Here is a 15,244-nt window from a genome sequence, read left to right as displayed (position 1 = left end):
ATATCATATTTTTTGGTTTTAATATCAACTCCTTAATTTTTGTTGAGAACTCGTCTTTGTAGGTTGAAAATTTAACCATTTGGTTAAAAATTAACCTATTTCGTTGAAATTCAAATTTTTTATTGAAAATTCAACTGTATTGCTAAAAAGTCATATTTTTTTGTAAAATTTTTAACTGTTTTGTTGCTAATTCTTGTTTGGTTGAAATAAACCAATAAAATTGAAATTTGAAATTTTTTGGCCTAACTTTGTTTTAATCAATTTATAAGAGATTTGATGTTGAAAATGTTACAGGATTAAAATGCTGGTCTTTGAATATTGATGGTCAGGGAAAATGAAAAATTGGTCAGGGAAAATACTGGGAAAAATTCAGGGAATTTGTAAAATGAAGTTTTGCGGCTACCCTGCAATTTTAATTAATCTATCGATGAAAGAATACAATACGATTTCTTTTTAAAATAAATCCCCTTTTTTATTAATATTTTTTTTCAGGGTTTCGTAGAATCGGAAAAAAGCACAGTTTCGGGCGGGTGTCCTTCTATCCCACAGTGAGATTAAATAAAAAACCGAGGTTAAAAATAACTTGTAGCTGGCAATTTTTAACAGATTTTGGATTTTTTGTTTAGAAAAATCCAGCATTAAATTTTGAAGAGATTTATGTGGCCTGATTTTTGATTTTTTTTTGTTTAAACTTTTATGTTAATCCACAGAGTGAAGAAAAAGTCGTTTTTTTTTGTTTTTTTGGTTTATCTTCGTGAAATTTTTTTCTATGATCAGCATTGCCAGACTTTATGCACGGGGGTATTTGAAAGCAAGAAAAATTGTGACATTGTTAAGTTAATTGTCATGAATAAATTAAATTAAAAAATAGTCTAAACAATGGATTTTCATCTGCAAAATATATTTTTGCGTTAAAATTACTTGCTTCCATCGTAAAAAGAATACTCGATCCTAAAAATTTGTCAGCCAATATTTTTTATAAATTTTATAAACAAATGCCTATTTAGACATTTGAAGGCAGAAAGAAATCTTTTTTTCTCCTAATTTTCCTCAAATTATATCTCCAGTGATGGTTCATGATGGTAAATTATCATCCAATATTTGTGATTAATTGCATAAACAAATTGTATAAACAAATGCCCAGTGTCGACAGTTAAAGCCAGAAAGAAATCGCCCTTTCTCTTAATTTTCCTCAAATTATATCACCCGTGATGTTTAGTGATAGAAAATTATCATCCGATATTTTTTATTGATTTTATTAAAAAATTATATAAACAAATGTCCAGTGTGCACATTTAAAGTAAAAAAGAAATCGTTTTTTATCATAATTTTCCTCAAATTATGTCGCTAATGATGTTTAGTGAATATGGATCTGATTCACAAATTATTGACCTCCTCTGACGCTTACTTGGAATATTTAAGAAAAGAAATCTATCTCAGATTAAAGACCTAGGAATTGAAACTTGATCGCGACTAATCAATAGAATCTTGAGAAATTGACCAAGGATTATGATACACAGCAAGTGTAAGCTTATTGTTGTGGTATAAATTTCCATCTTTAAGTGTTTAAGTGTCCACACTGGCCATTTATTTTTATAATTTGCTTACGAAATTAATGAAAAATATTGAATGATCATTTTCCATCACTAAACATCAATGGCGACGTAATTTTAGGAAATTTAAGAGACAAAGCGATTTCTTTTGGCCTTCAAATGTCCACACTTAGCATTTGTTTATTAAAAATAGAAAAAATATCGGATGATAATTTTCCATCATTAAACATCACTGATGACATAATTTGAGGAAAATTAGGAGAAAAAGCGATTTCTTTGTGATTTTAAATGTCCACATTAGACATTTGTTAATAAAATTAATAACAAATATTGCATGAGAAATTTTTATGATCGAGTATTATTTTGTCGACGAAAGCAAGTAATTTCAACGAAAACAAAAAACGAAAAAATCTACTTTTTTTGCACTTTCCATTAACATTAAAGTTTAAAAAAAAATAAAACGTCAGGCCACATTAAACTCTTAAAAATGTAATGCTGAATTAAAAAAAAATCTAAAATCAGTTAAGCATTTCCAGCTAGAAGTTATTTTGAACCTCGTTTTTTGATTTCATCTCACTGCGCGTCCGTCCGTCTTACTTTTTTGCAAGGAGGGAAAGTAAGGCGTAGTTAGGGGAAATTATGGGAGGGAAAGAGAGGGGAAATAAGGGTGTAGGGGTAGAGGGTAAAGGCAATCGAGTGGCGGGGAAGTAGCGGTGTGGAAAGAAATGAGGGTGGGAAAGTGAGGAGAAATGAGCCGAAGGGAAGTATAGGAAAAGCAAAGGCTAGTGAGGAGGAGGAAGTGATGAGAAATAAGGGAATAGATGTAGGGGAAGTGAAGGTGATGAGAGGAACGGTAAAGGGGAAGTGAGGGGTGATGAATGGGATGCGTAGTATAGGACGTGAACGAAATGAGCGAAGGTGAAGAAGTGCAGTTGAGGAGAAATGTGGGATGGGTAGGCAAGGGAAAATGAGAGATAGGGAATAGAGGGGAGGGTTGGTACGGTAGTGAGGTTGAGTAGGGAAGAGGAAATGATAGCTGGGTAAGGGATGTGCGTGAAAGGGTGTATTACCTATGGACAGAAGGAGAGGGAGAAGCAGAGGAGGAACAACTTAGGGAAGGGAGGGTAAGCAAAGGTTCAAGTATGGGGAGGGGAAATAGAGGGAGTAGGGGAGAGAAAGTATAGTAGGGGGAGGTTTGAACGATTTAATTGACGTCTTGATAGGCTACGAAACCTTTTTTTGTAGGCACAAGGCACCTAGTTTGTCTAATTTTCCAATCCTAGTAATTAATCTGTGTAAAAATGATATTAAAACTCACCGAAATGCAGGGTGCTCGTTGAAAACTTTTCGGTTAAGATGCACGCATATGTCAGCCTTCATATCTTTCGGGCAGTAATTAAGCACTTTGTCTGTGTCGAGGCCTTTGGTCATTGCCCATGTGCTTACGACGTAGTCCATGACCCTCTCGCTAAGAGCTTTAGGCACCTCGTGAAGTTTCATAAATTCGCGCACGTTATTTAGCATGTCGTGATATTTTGCTGTCGCAGACGTCATTTGTTGAATAATGGTTGTGACGTGTCCAAATATCGTGGCGTACAACAAGGCTGAAAATTTGGTTTTAAATTTATATTTAAATGTTGATAATTTACTTACAACAATCGTCTTAAAATTTTCGACGCCGGTTTTACGGAATAGAAGCATATGTCTCCCCACTGGCCATGAGTAAAAAAAGTTAAACATTTTAATAAATAAAATGAAAAACAAATGAAAAAAAGTGTAGACAGCGAGAATCACACCCGCAAACTTCCGACTACAACCTTCACGCGCTACCGTCTGAGCTATTCGGTCAGCTGAAAGATATATTTTTGTAAACCGTAAGACCGGCGGTACAAAATTTGAAGTCGCTTGTCTCGAAACTGGCCAAGTATTGGGACCTAGGAATTTCATCATTTTACTTTGAAATCATGACTTTTATGAAAAACAATTACGAATTCAAACAAAAAACATACTACCTGGCAATGCCCTTGTAAAACAATTGAGACTTTAATTTTTCAGGACTTCATGGAAGTTTACCAAATTTTCTTTTTTTAATAAATTCAGATTTACTTACCACTAAATATTCAAAAGGAATGGGTGGAATGGAAATTCAGGGAACTAAGGAGTGATATCAAAAGCCTTCAAAGGAACATTGCGGTCTTGGAAAGTTTTCAAAGAGATTAAGCGACTCAGACATTTTTGTAAGGGATTATAGAACATTTTTAAGAGTTGAAGAAAGTTAAGGAAAGTTTAATATAACTTTGATGCAACTGGAAAATACTTCAGAATTTATCAAAAGACATGAAGAATCGTTAACGAGAAATCCTTAGATAAATAACTACAGATGACATGCAAGGACTCTATAAAATATGATCATAAATTGATGCTTGAAGACGAAGATTAAGAAGACAACATTGAATAACTGAAGTGGCGGAATGAAGTTTCGTAAACTCTGATACTTATTCAGGGTGGCCGTAAAACTTAATTTTCAAATATCCCATGACTATTCCCTGATTTCTTCCTGAATAATTTACCATTTTCTCTGAATATTATTATTTAAATTCAACAATTCTAACCTTGTATAGTTTTTCATAGAAACCCTTTTTATAAATCGAATATAACATTTAAAAATTTATTATTTTTATACCTATGACAGACTAATTTATTTGAAAAAGTGACGTATTTTGACCAAAAAAGTGATCAAAAGTGACAATTAGATTTCTTTTTAATTAAAAAGAATTTAAAAGAATTTGATGCAATGCTTAAGAATTCAAGGTGAGTTGTAAAGAATCCAAGATGAATTCAATAAAAAATAAATCAATTAATCCAATGAACTAAGTTGAATTGAGTAAATATAGGTAAAATAAATCAAAATCTAGAAAATTCTGAAGAATCAAATAGAATTGCAAAGAATTCAGGATTAATTAGAATACAGGGTAAATTGCAAGTGAATTCAAATTAATAATAAAAGGTGGTAGATATTGATAGATGTATGATACGATGAGATAGAGAAAAGGAGACTTAAAAAGGTAGATGGAAATTTAGATTGACAGAGACAGAAAAATATTGACGAGGTTAGATAAAGGATAGGATGGGATGGAGAAAAGGGTATTGAAAATGATAGACGCGAATTAAGATTGACAAAGATATTGAAAAAGATTGAAGTGGATAGACAAAGGATATAATCATTTAGAGAAGATGGTATTGAAATAGATAAACGTGAATTTATATTAAAAAATATAGATGTTGATAGATGTATGATACGATAAGATAGAGAAGAGGGCACTGAAAAAGATATACGGCAATTTAGATTGACAGTGGTAGAAAAATATTGACGTTCATAGATAATAATAAATAGGATGAGATGGAGAAGAAGGTATTGAAAAAGATAGACGTGAATTTAAATTAAAAAATAGATAGAAAAAGATAAACATGATGGGTGTATGATAAGATGAAATAGGGAAGAGAATTTTGAAAAAGATTGACGTGAAATTATTTTGACAAAGCGATGGAAAAAGATTGACGTGGATAGATCAAGGATAGGATAAGATAAAAAACGAAGAGATAGAGAAAAGCAGATTTAAAAAGATAGACGCGAATTTAGATTGACAAAGACAATGAAAAAGATTGAGAAAGATAGAAAAAGGATAGAATTAGATATAGTAGAGGGTATTGACGTGAATAGACAAAGTATATGATAAGATAGAGAAGAGGATATTAAAAAATTTAAACGTGGATTTAGATTGACAAAAAGATACATTTTCTTAAACTCTTTCTATCATAAAGATTCAAAGTTATTTAAAAAGATAGGATCTCTATTTTTTACTTCTAGCAGGGATCCTAGGGATGCACCAAAGATATCATTTTGTTGTTAGGGTTTGGTTGTTCTTTGGTAATGTAATAATTAAATTTCAGAGAAATTTGTACTGTCATAGGAGATGGTAACAATCGATCAGTGGAGATCTCTTTCACCGACCGTGAAAATGGAAAATCAACACTATCGATCTAAGTTAACTCCTCAAATAGTAGGAAATTCTTACGGGTTTTTCAGACTAGGTAGAGCTATGTATTAAGTTTTAAAATGATATATTTTTTTTCTGAAAAAAACATAATCTCCTTTCGTTCCGTTGGGAATCGAACCCAGTTCTTCCGATTGCCGGCCGAGTGCTCTAACGACTAAGGTTCAAGGTTTACAAGGAATCTGTACTATCATAGGAGATGGTAACAATCGATAGATCAATCAATATTTTTCACTCAATTTTAGATGTATTGGTACCATCTCCTATGCTAGTATAGATTCTTAATCAATTTGACGTACATAAAACATAACACCTTGCTAAGGAGAGCCTGTATTTCTGAAAAAAAGGTTTCTCTTTCGATTTCTCTAGTGGCTTAGTGTTTAGAGCACACAGCCGGCAATTGGAAGACCTGGGTTCAATTCCCAGCGAAGTGAAAGGAGATCTTTTTTCCAGAAAAATATATAAATTTTAAGTAATAATTAAAGTTGTAGAATGAAGTTTTGTACCAGCAATGATCATCATGCAGATGGTGAATATCTTCTCGTTATCAGTTTCGGCCGCGACGTTTCCAAACCCCACGGAAGTCATGCAGGTCATGGTGAAGTACAAAGCTGTGACATACATCGTCCGACGAGATGGCCCAGCGACAAGTTCTGGCGCAGTGCTGGCATTGGTCCACAAGTAGCTGTATGGCGACTGAGTAACATTGGCCAATTTCCACAGCCACGAATACTGTACACCGGCATCCGCGTCAGACCTTCCTATCGAATACCTTCAACGGAAATGGTTTCTCTTCACAAAAGGCTTTTAACACTTTGCGTGCCAAAGGCAAAAAAAAGTGGTTTCATCTCTGTGCTGGCGGCAAGCGAACGACTAAGCTTTATCTACGGACTACTTCGTTCACATTTCAGAGAATACAAAAGAACTCAAGTTGGAAAAACTCTTACTGGACGACTCAGTACCAGAAATATGACAATTTTAATTAAGAAATCGTGTATTCTCCAAATCCGAAAAAGAAGACACCTAAATTGTAATTTAAGATATTGCAAGGTTGCTACAAAATACCAATTTTTCATTTTTCCTGACTGTTATTAATTTTTCTTTAAGGTCTAAACACAATCTTCCACCTAGGTGATCAATAATGTAAATGGGAAAAATAGGTTGTTTCCAAAATTATTTTTAAAACTTTTAGTGACAACAGTCATATGGAATAATATAGGGAATTGAAAGGACTGACGGAAGAAATTTTTTTACTACAAATAAATTTTAAACGAAATAGTTAACTTTTCAACGAATACAGATAAACTTACAACGAAATACATAAAGTTGAAACTAAAAAGATAAATCATAAGTTAAAAACATTAATTTGAAACAAAAATTTTCAAACAAAAATATATCAGTTTCTGATCAAAAAATTTAATTTTCACCTCAAAAAGATAAAGTTTGAACCAAAAGTGGATTAAATAAATTATCAGTCAAAAAGGTCACAACCAAAAAAAAGGAATTTTCAACAAAATATTTAAATTTGCAATCAAAGAAATTAATCTTCAAACAAAAAAATGACTTCTTCATAAAAAGTGTAATATTTAATATTTCCACAAAAAAATGTTTAATTTTAAATCAAAAACAGCTGAATTCAACCAAAAATACGAGTTTTCGACAAACTAGTTGAATCCTTAGCCAAAACATATTAATTTCCAAACCAAAAGGAGAATTTTTCAGCAAAGGGGTTGAATTTTCCACCAAGAAAGATTTTTCAGCCAATTCAGAAAAAAAATTCATCCAAATCTTAAATTTTCGATCCAAAAGGAAATTATTTTCTATAAAACATTTGAGTTTTCTACTCAAAAATATGAAGGTTAAACAATAAAATTTCTTTTCAACAAAATTATTTAGTTCTTAAGCCAAAACAAATTTTCTACAAAAAATTGTAATTTTCTATACAAATAATTGACTAACTAAAAAAGATTAATTTCCAAGCAAAAATTAAATATTTATATTTTAAGTTATAAAAATTAATTTTCAATTAAAAGAAAAACTAATTTTCAACCAAATATTTAATTTTTCAAAAAAATAATAAATTGTTCACTAAAATGATGATTCTTAAAATAATACTTTTGAACAGAGAAAACGAATTTTCAGACAAATAATTTTCACAAAAAAATGCATTTTTAATCAAAACGAGACATTTTTCATCCAGAAGATTAATATTTTGTCAATAAAGACGAATTTTCATCAAAATATAGAAATTTTAAAACAAATAATTGAATGTTCAACTAAAGAAAATAATTTTTTAACCAAACATATAATTTTTACATTTTCAGTTACTAAAATTAATATAGGAAAAGATTTGTCAACAAATAGTTAAATTTTGAACAAAAAAGGAAGGTTTTTGAACTAAAATGATGAATAATCAATAAAAAAAATGATTTTTTAAAACAGTAGTTTCACGTTCAACTCAATAGATGAATGTTTACCCGAAAAGATGAACTCTCAACGAAAGATGTAATAGTTGATGTTCCATCCAAATAATATTTGAACTAAAAAAAATTAAGTTTTAAATAAAAAAGAAGAATTTTCAACAAAATTAGTTCAATTTTCAACCAAAGGAATGAATTTTTCACCCATAAGAATAATATTTTACACCCAAAGACGATTTTTTTAGCAAAATATATGAATTTTTAACAACAAAGTTGAATTTTCAACTAAAGAAGATACATTTTTAAACAAGCACGGAAAAGTACAATTTTCATTTAAAAAATAACTTTCAACTAAAAAAGAATTACTTTTTTTTTAATTGTCGAATTAAAAAAAAAAATAATAAAATTGCTAATCACATTATGAATTTGTAATTACCCAAGTTATGAAATAAAAGAATTTGGCAAGGCGTACTAGTTATTAACATATTAGTGTTAATTTAATTGGAAGATTTTATATGTGTTAACTTCAACTTCATTTTTTCGAAAATTACCTGACTCTTTCAGAGTTTCCCTGACATTTCTTGACCTGTAGCAACCCTGCATTAAAACTGTTAGATTTTTTGCTATTTTGAGACCGGAGGTATTGAAGATTGAAAAATTATCTCAAAACCGTTTCATTTCAAATCGGGAAGGCAGTCCATACTCAAGTCGCAGATTATTTGCAATTTAAGTATTTTGGATTTAAAAATGTCATTTGCCAATATTTAAATTTAAATTTGTTCATGAAAATTATCTAAAAAAACCGTTCGAATACTTATAAATCTTTGAAATTCTTTAATATTATGAAATTTAATGAAATTCCTTAAAATCGGTTAAAATCTTTGAAATTTTTGAATATTATAAAATTTATTGAAATTCTTTAAAAAGGTTGAAAATCATTGAAATCGTTAGAAATTCCTCCAAAAATAATTTAATTTATTTTTAAAAATTGACTAGAAATATCTTGAAATCTTTGGAAATCATACAAAATTTTTTAAACTCGTATGCAAATTTTTAATTGTCTTGGAACCCTTTGAAATCTTTTACAATTAGTATAAATATTTGGAAAACTCTGAAAATCGTTTTAAAAGCTTTAAAATCCTTGAAAATCACTCGAAATTTTCTGAAATTCTTTGGAATCGATTAAAACCTTTTGAAAATTTTGGAAATCCTAAAAAATTCTTTTAAATCCCTTGAAAATTTTGAAATCTCTTGAAATTCGTTTGAATCTTTTTAAATTAGTTAAGATATCTGTAAAATTTTGAAACTCTTTTAAAAGGCCTTAAAATACGCACCAGTCCTTAGTCATTTTTTGTAATCCTTTGGAATTTTTCAAAACCTCCTGATATGTTTGAAAATCTATAAAATGCCTTTTTAAAATTTTTTAATTTATCTGCTAGTTTTGTGGTTCGATTCCTAATGGAGTGAAGATGGAGTAGGATCTTTTTTTCAAGAAATAATTTGAACTATAAAATGCCGTTAAAATTTTATGAAATCTGATAAAATCGCTTAAAATCCATGGAAATTATCTGGAATTCCTTTAAATTTTGTTAAATTTGACGAAATTTCGAATAAATGATAAGAAATTTATTATAGGAAAATAATTACAGATCTACCCTAGCGGACCGCGTAAATAAAACAGTTGCGCATTATTGCTTGACCGTAAAGTGACCACAAATGACCGTTCCGTGCAATTGGCACGCTAGGATATGTTTTCATTTCTTTTTCACATTTATTCACAATTTCACATAGAACTCAAAACTCTTTTTATATCTTTACACATTCATATTTATTTTTATTAATCTGTGTCAAAAAAATAAAAAATTTAAAGCTGTGTGCGACTACCGGACATATAATTTTGTCTGTGGGTTGCCGCGCATAGCTTTTAATTCTTAAAATTTTAAGACATGAATAAATACAAATAATTATACATAAATGTGTAGCAATATAAAAAGAGTGTTAGTTTTATATGTAATTTCGAATACATGTGAAAAAAGGATGAAAACATGTCTTAAAGGACAAGTAAATGGAACGCTCATTATGTGGACACTTTATACGCTCAGGCAACTGAGTAACCGTTTTATTTACTCGATCCGCTAGAGTAAAATTAATTTCCTATGCCCTCGTCTTATTCCTTTTAAAAAACAACATATTCCAGTGACAAAAGATTCTGATACTTTAGCAAGAACTGTATCCCCGATTTGAAATTAATTTATTCATCAGCATCTAAAGCGTGTAGAAATTTCTACTATTGTAACAACATGCATGCGTGGAAATTTTTCTTCTTGTCTTTCGGCAATAGAATTTAATTATCGAAGCAGCGAAAATTAATTCACGATAGAAGATGAGCACACAGGATGAAATCACCTTACAATGACGTACCAAATACAGGCAAGCCAATGAGCCACCAGCATGTAAAAACAGAGTAGAAGAATGAGCATCGCAGCACCATATTCTAAATATCGGTCGAGTTTTCGGACAACCCTGCCGAGTCGGAGAAGTCTCACCACCTTCAGAGCTGAAAAAAGGCTTCCTATTCCATCTTCATCGTGATCGAAGGCGTTGAATACGTCGTATGGTAGGCAACTCAACAAGTCTATGATGAACCAGGACTTAAGATAATTCATTCTGATGACCTGGGGGAAGAAAGAATCATCAATTAGGCTAAAAACTGAGTTTGTGGGAAATAGACTTCTTTTTTTCAGTATAAGTCAAAATTTTACATATAACTCAACACACTTTTGATCTTTGTACACATTACATTGACGTATTTGTATTTATTCATGTGTTAAACATTAAGAAATAAAAGATGCGTGCGGCAACCCGATGCACAATACTGCTGTGAAAAACAAGAAAACGGTAATTAAATTCGAGACTAAATTTAGGATTTGGCGCACTGATTCACATTTGTTTCCAATATATTTAAATACAAAATAATTGTGTGTCACCTGATAAACCCCGAATGTTGTTTGTTTTCACGGCACAATATTGCAGATCGGGTTGCCGCACACAGCTTTTAATTTGTAAATTTTCAACACATGAATAAATACAAAATAAATATAAACGTTTAAAAATATAAAAAGAGTGTTCAGTTTTATGCGAAATTGTGAATATAAGGAGAAAAGGATGACAATATGCCGTAGCGTGCCCAGTGTACGGTCCGCCGGGGAAAAACTGACTGAAAGAGTCACGAGAGCACCACAAAATTTAATTCAAATTTTGTAATGTTAGGTTTTTGTCCTTTTTTTGGATAAAATACAGTGTAGTAGATAAGAATATTAAAATGAGATACAATTCTTAATTTAAAGTAGTTATCCTGGAAGCCATAAGAGCCGTTCAAAAATTACGTCAAGCTATTTTTAAAACCAAATTAGAAATCAACATTTTTATTCGATTCCATTGAATAAACGCTTAAAATAAAACACAAAACATACAAAAATAGTATTTTAGCAGATGTCATAGTCTAAAATGCTCTTAAAACAAGGGAAATGAGGCAATTTTTGACGAAATTAGGGGAATAATACGGGAATAAATTTAAACAAATGTATAGGTACCAATCTACCATATTTACTTTTATCTAAAACGCTTCAGATAAAAAACTTAAATCTTGAATCCAAAAAGACAAATTTTTTTGAAGACGGTTGAATTAACAACCCAGAATTTTGTTACTTAAAAAGATGGATTTTCAATCCAGAGGGATTATCTTTCTATCCACCAAGACGGATTTCCAACAAAACAGTTGAATTTAAAAAACATGACTTTTTAACAAAATCGTTGAATTCTCAACTTACAAGGATGAATTTTTAACCAAATAGTAGTATTTTTAACATACAACAAAACAGTTAAGTTAAAAAAAGTCCAATTTACCTAAAACAGATAAATTATAAACAAAAAATGTAATTGTTGATATTTCATCAAAAAAGTTTAATTTTCAAACAAAATAGTACAATCCTCAAATAATACAGATTAATTTTTATACAAACGCTCGCAATTTTAACAAGAAAAGATAACATTTAAACCAAATTATTGAATTTTCAACACAAAAAAGGGATTTAAAAAAATAAAATTTTGTACCTAAAAAATAGAATTTTCAAACGAATATTAAATTGAAAACAATCAATTGCTTAGAAAAAATGAAATAGGTTAATTTACAGTTAAAAATATTTATTTTCAACAACAAAACTTTTAACAAAATATTTAAATTGAGAACCAAAGAGGTGGATCTTGAATTAATAAATTAAATTTCTAACAAAAAATGGAATACTTTAGAAAATTAATTTTTTAAAAACAAAATTTTTTAAAAGAATATAGTTAAGTTTTTAAAAAAGATTAAAAAAGATTAATTTTGAACCAACAAAAGACTAATTTTCAAAAAAATACTTCAATCTCCAAGCAATAAAATGAATCTTAAGCAAATAAGTTGAGTTTTCAATAAAAAATTGAATTGTCATAGACATAATGCATTTTGAGTAAGGACAATTAATTTTCAATTTAAAAATTATTTGAATTCATTTGGCATTTAAGCGAAAAAACGAGAAAAAGGCAAAGTTTCTGGAAATCAGGGCGAAAAAGGGGAATTCTTTAAAGTTCTTTTACTGCTTGTAAAATCAGAGCATTAACTAAAAAACAGTGAGACGTAGTTTTTGAAAGGCGCCTGAAATTGAAGTGCTCAGATCAATGTGAAAGTCGAAAGCACCTTTGGATCGGAAACTACTTCGCCGCCGGCCCCGACAAAAGTGGTATGAAAATTGAGCACTATATCGATGAAGAAAATCACATCGACGATAGTATCCACTACCAGGAGGAAAACATCTTCGCTGGTCTTATTCTTAAAGGCGACATTGTAGGGGACCATAATAGCTGTGTAGAAAGTTAGGCATAAAATAATCCAGTCCCAGATCGCTTTAAATGCACAATAATGTAGGAGGATATGAGGAGGAGTCTTGGGTGCCTCTTGTCGATACTGGGGCATCACATCTCCACTTAAGGACATCATCTGAAATCATTCAAACAAATACAGGATCAAATATTTATTTTCTATGATCAAATCTCTTTTAGATTAGAATCTAACCATTATTCTTGGTATCTGCGCATGTTATTTCCTGATTTACAATTTTATATTTTGAATCCTTTACGAATGCTTAAAGTTAATTACATATTACGATTTGTAATTTCAGTCTCAAATTTTCATTCCATTTGAAGCATTATGAAATTGTCAAAACTTAAAGTCCTTTTCAAACTGAAAATTTTGGATGTTTACAAATCTTTAAAGTTCCATTTAGTTTCTATAGGATTTCGTAGCACCAGGAAGATCCCCTGATAGTTTTGTTCGGTTGACCATTCGGCTGCCCGTCGCACTTTTTCCAAGGATGAGAAGTAAGAGAAAATAATGGGACAAGAAATTATATGAGGGAGAGATAGGGGAAATCAGGAGAGGAAAGTAGGAAAAATGAAGGGCGTGAAATCAGGGGAAGTAAAAGGAAGTGATGGCAGGGGAACCGGGAAAGAAAAATAAGGGTAAGTTACGGGAAATGATAAGAGGGGAAGTAGGAGAAGTGATGCAAAATAAGGGGAGAATCCGTAGGGGAAGTAAGGAAAAAATGCAATATGAGAAGCAGGTGAAATAGGGTGATGTAGAGTAGGGGAGGTTAGGGGAAATGATGGGAGGAAAAATAAAGGGGTAAATAGCGCGGGTAAAAAAGTAAATAGCGCGGGAAGTGGAAGTAGGGGAAGTGTGGAGACATGCAGTTGACGACAAATAGAAGTTAGGAAAAATGAGGAAAGTGGAAGTAGGGGAAGGGTGTAGAGTGAATGATGTGAAATTAGGGAAAATTATGCGAAGTAAGGGGAGGCGAAGTAGGAAAATTGAGTAAGAATTATGGGAGTGGGAGTAGGGGAAATGGGGAGATGGAAAGTTATGGGAAAAGGGGGAGGGAACGAAGAGAAAGTTAGGGAAAACGAGAAGAGGCTAAGTAGGGGAAGTGTGGGGTGTGAAAGTAAGGAAAGTAAATGGAAGTGAGGAACAATTAAGGTAGGAGAAGTAGGTGAAGTTAGGAAAAATGAGAAAAGGGGCAGTAGGGGACATGATGGGAGAGAATGTAAGGGGATATTACGCAAGGATAATGTCAGGGAGATGAGGGGCAGGGAAGTTGCGTAAGGGAGGAAAGAGGCAGTCCATGGATGTGGGAGAGGGGAATTGAGGGAAGTGATAGAAAATTAGGCGAGGCGAAATAAGGGAAGTAAAGGGATATGAGGGGAGATAAATTTAAGGGAGGTAGGGAGAGAGGGAAGGGAAATGAGAGAAAGTTATCGGTAATTAGGGGTGGGGAAGTAGGGGAAATGGGAGTAGAAAATTATGAGAGGGGGAGATTTAAATGACTTATTAACCTATTAATAGGCTACGAAGTCCTTTATTGTAGGCGCCGGCGCCTACTTTGGTTAATTGTTTAAAGTTTTTCTTCAATTTTAATTAAAGATATTTTTATCAAAGAAAATGTAGAGGCTTAAAGATTGAGAAATTGAATTAAGTATTTGAATTAGAAGTTTCGATTATATTACCACGGTTACTACATATTTTGAAAAAAATCTATAATCAGGATATCGGAATTTGAAAAAGTTCCGGTAATTTTGTTCACATTATAATTTAATAATAGAAACTTTTCATTGAAGATTGAACATAACTGGTAAAGCAATGGCAAGCGTATTTAAATTTGCGGGATGTTCCGTTTTTTATTTCGATCAAATATTTCATACTTTTAAATTTCATGGATAATTTACTGTATGTATATGTACTATATGTATAACTTGCCAGAACTGTGTACTTTTGAAGAAAAGAACTCCTTTCTGAATATAAATTTTAACTCTGAAAGTTGCATAATTCTAATATTTTAAACCAGACAGTTCTAATGTGAGTTTCCAAATATGAAAATGATTTCAATTTGAACTGATTTAATTTCAAAACAAATTATAAAATTATGTTTAAAGTTATAATATCAAATTAGACGACTTTGATTATTCAGAAGTAATAATAACACAGGCCCACAAAAAAAACAAAAGTGTCTGTGCAATTGACCAGACCTACGAGGGTGGATTGATAAGTTTCCGGCCTGACCAAGAAAAACAACGTTTTTAAGAATTTTTTTTTTTATTTCTCAACATAATCTCCTCCAAGGCTGAT

At 31.2% G+C, this 15,244-nt stretch overlaps 1 protein-coding gene across 1 annotated transcript in view; it reads right to left on the bottom strand.

Moving 5' to 3' along the window:
- Positions 1 to 15,244, bottom strand: part of LOC117167051 (potassium voltage-gated channel protein eag) — a 227,636-nt gene that overhangs the window by 46,945 nt on the left and 165,447 nt on the right. The window contains exons 5-8 of the mRNA XM_033351630.1: positions 12,764 to 13,063; positions 10,450 to 10,703; positions 6,115 to 6,380; positions 2,872 to 3,157 (exon numbers count right to left, since the gene is read on the bottom strand). Coding sequence (XP_033207521.1) covers positions 2,872 to 3,157; positions 6,115 to 6,380; positions 10,450 to 10,703; positions 12,764 to 13,063 — 1,106 coding nt within the window. The remainder of the gene's footprint in view (positions 1 to 2,871; positions 3,158 to 6,114; positions 6,381 to 10,449; positions 10,704 to 12,763; positions 13,064 to 15,244) is intronic.

This window comes from Belonocnema kinseyi, chromosome 2 (assembly GCF_010883055.1).
Source record: "Belonocnema kinseyi isolate 2016_QV_RU_SX_M_011 chromosome 2, B_treatae_v1, whole genome shotgun sequence".
Taxonomy (NCBI): Eukaryota; Metazoa; Arthropoda; class Insecta; order Hymenoptera; family Cynipidae; genus Belonocnema; species Belonocnema kinseyi.
The sequence above is the reverse complement of the archived record's forward strand: the minus strand, read 5'-3'. Positions and strand labels throughout refer to the sequence as shown.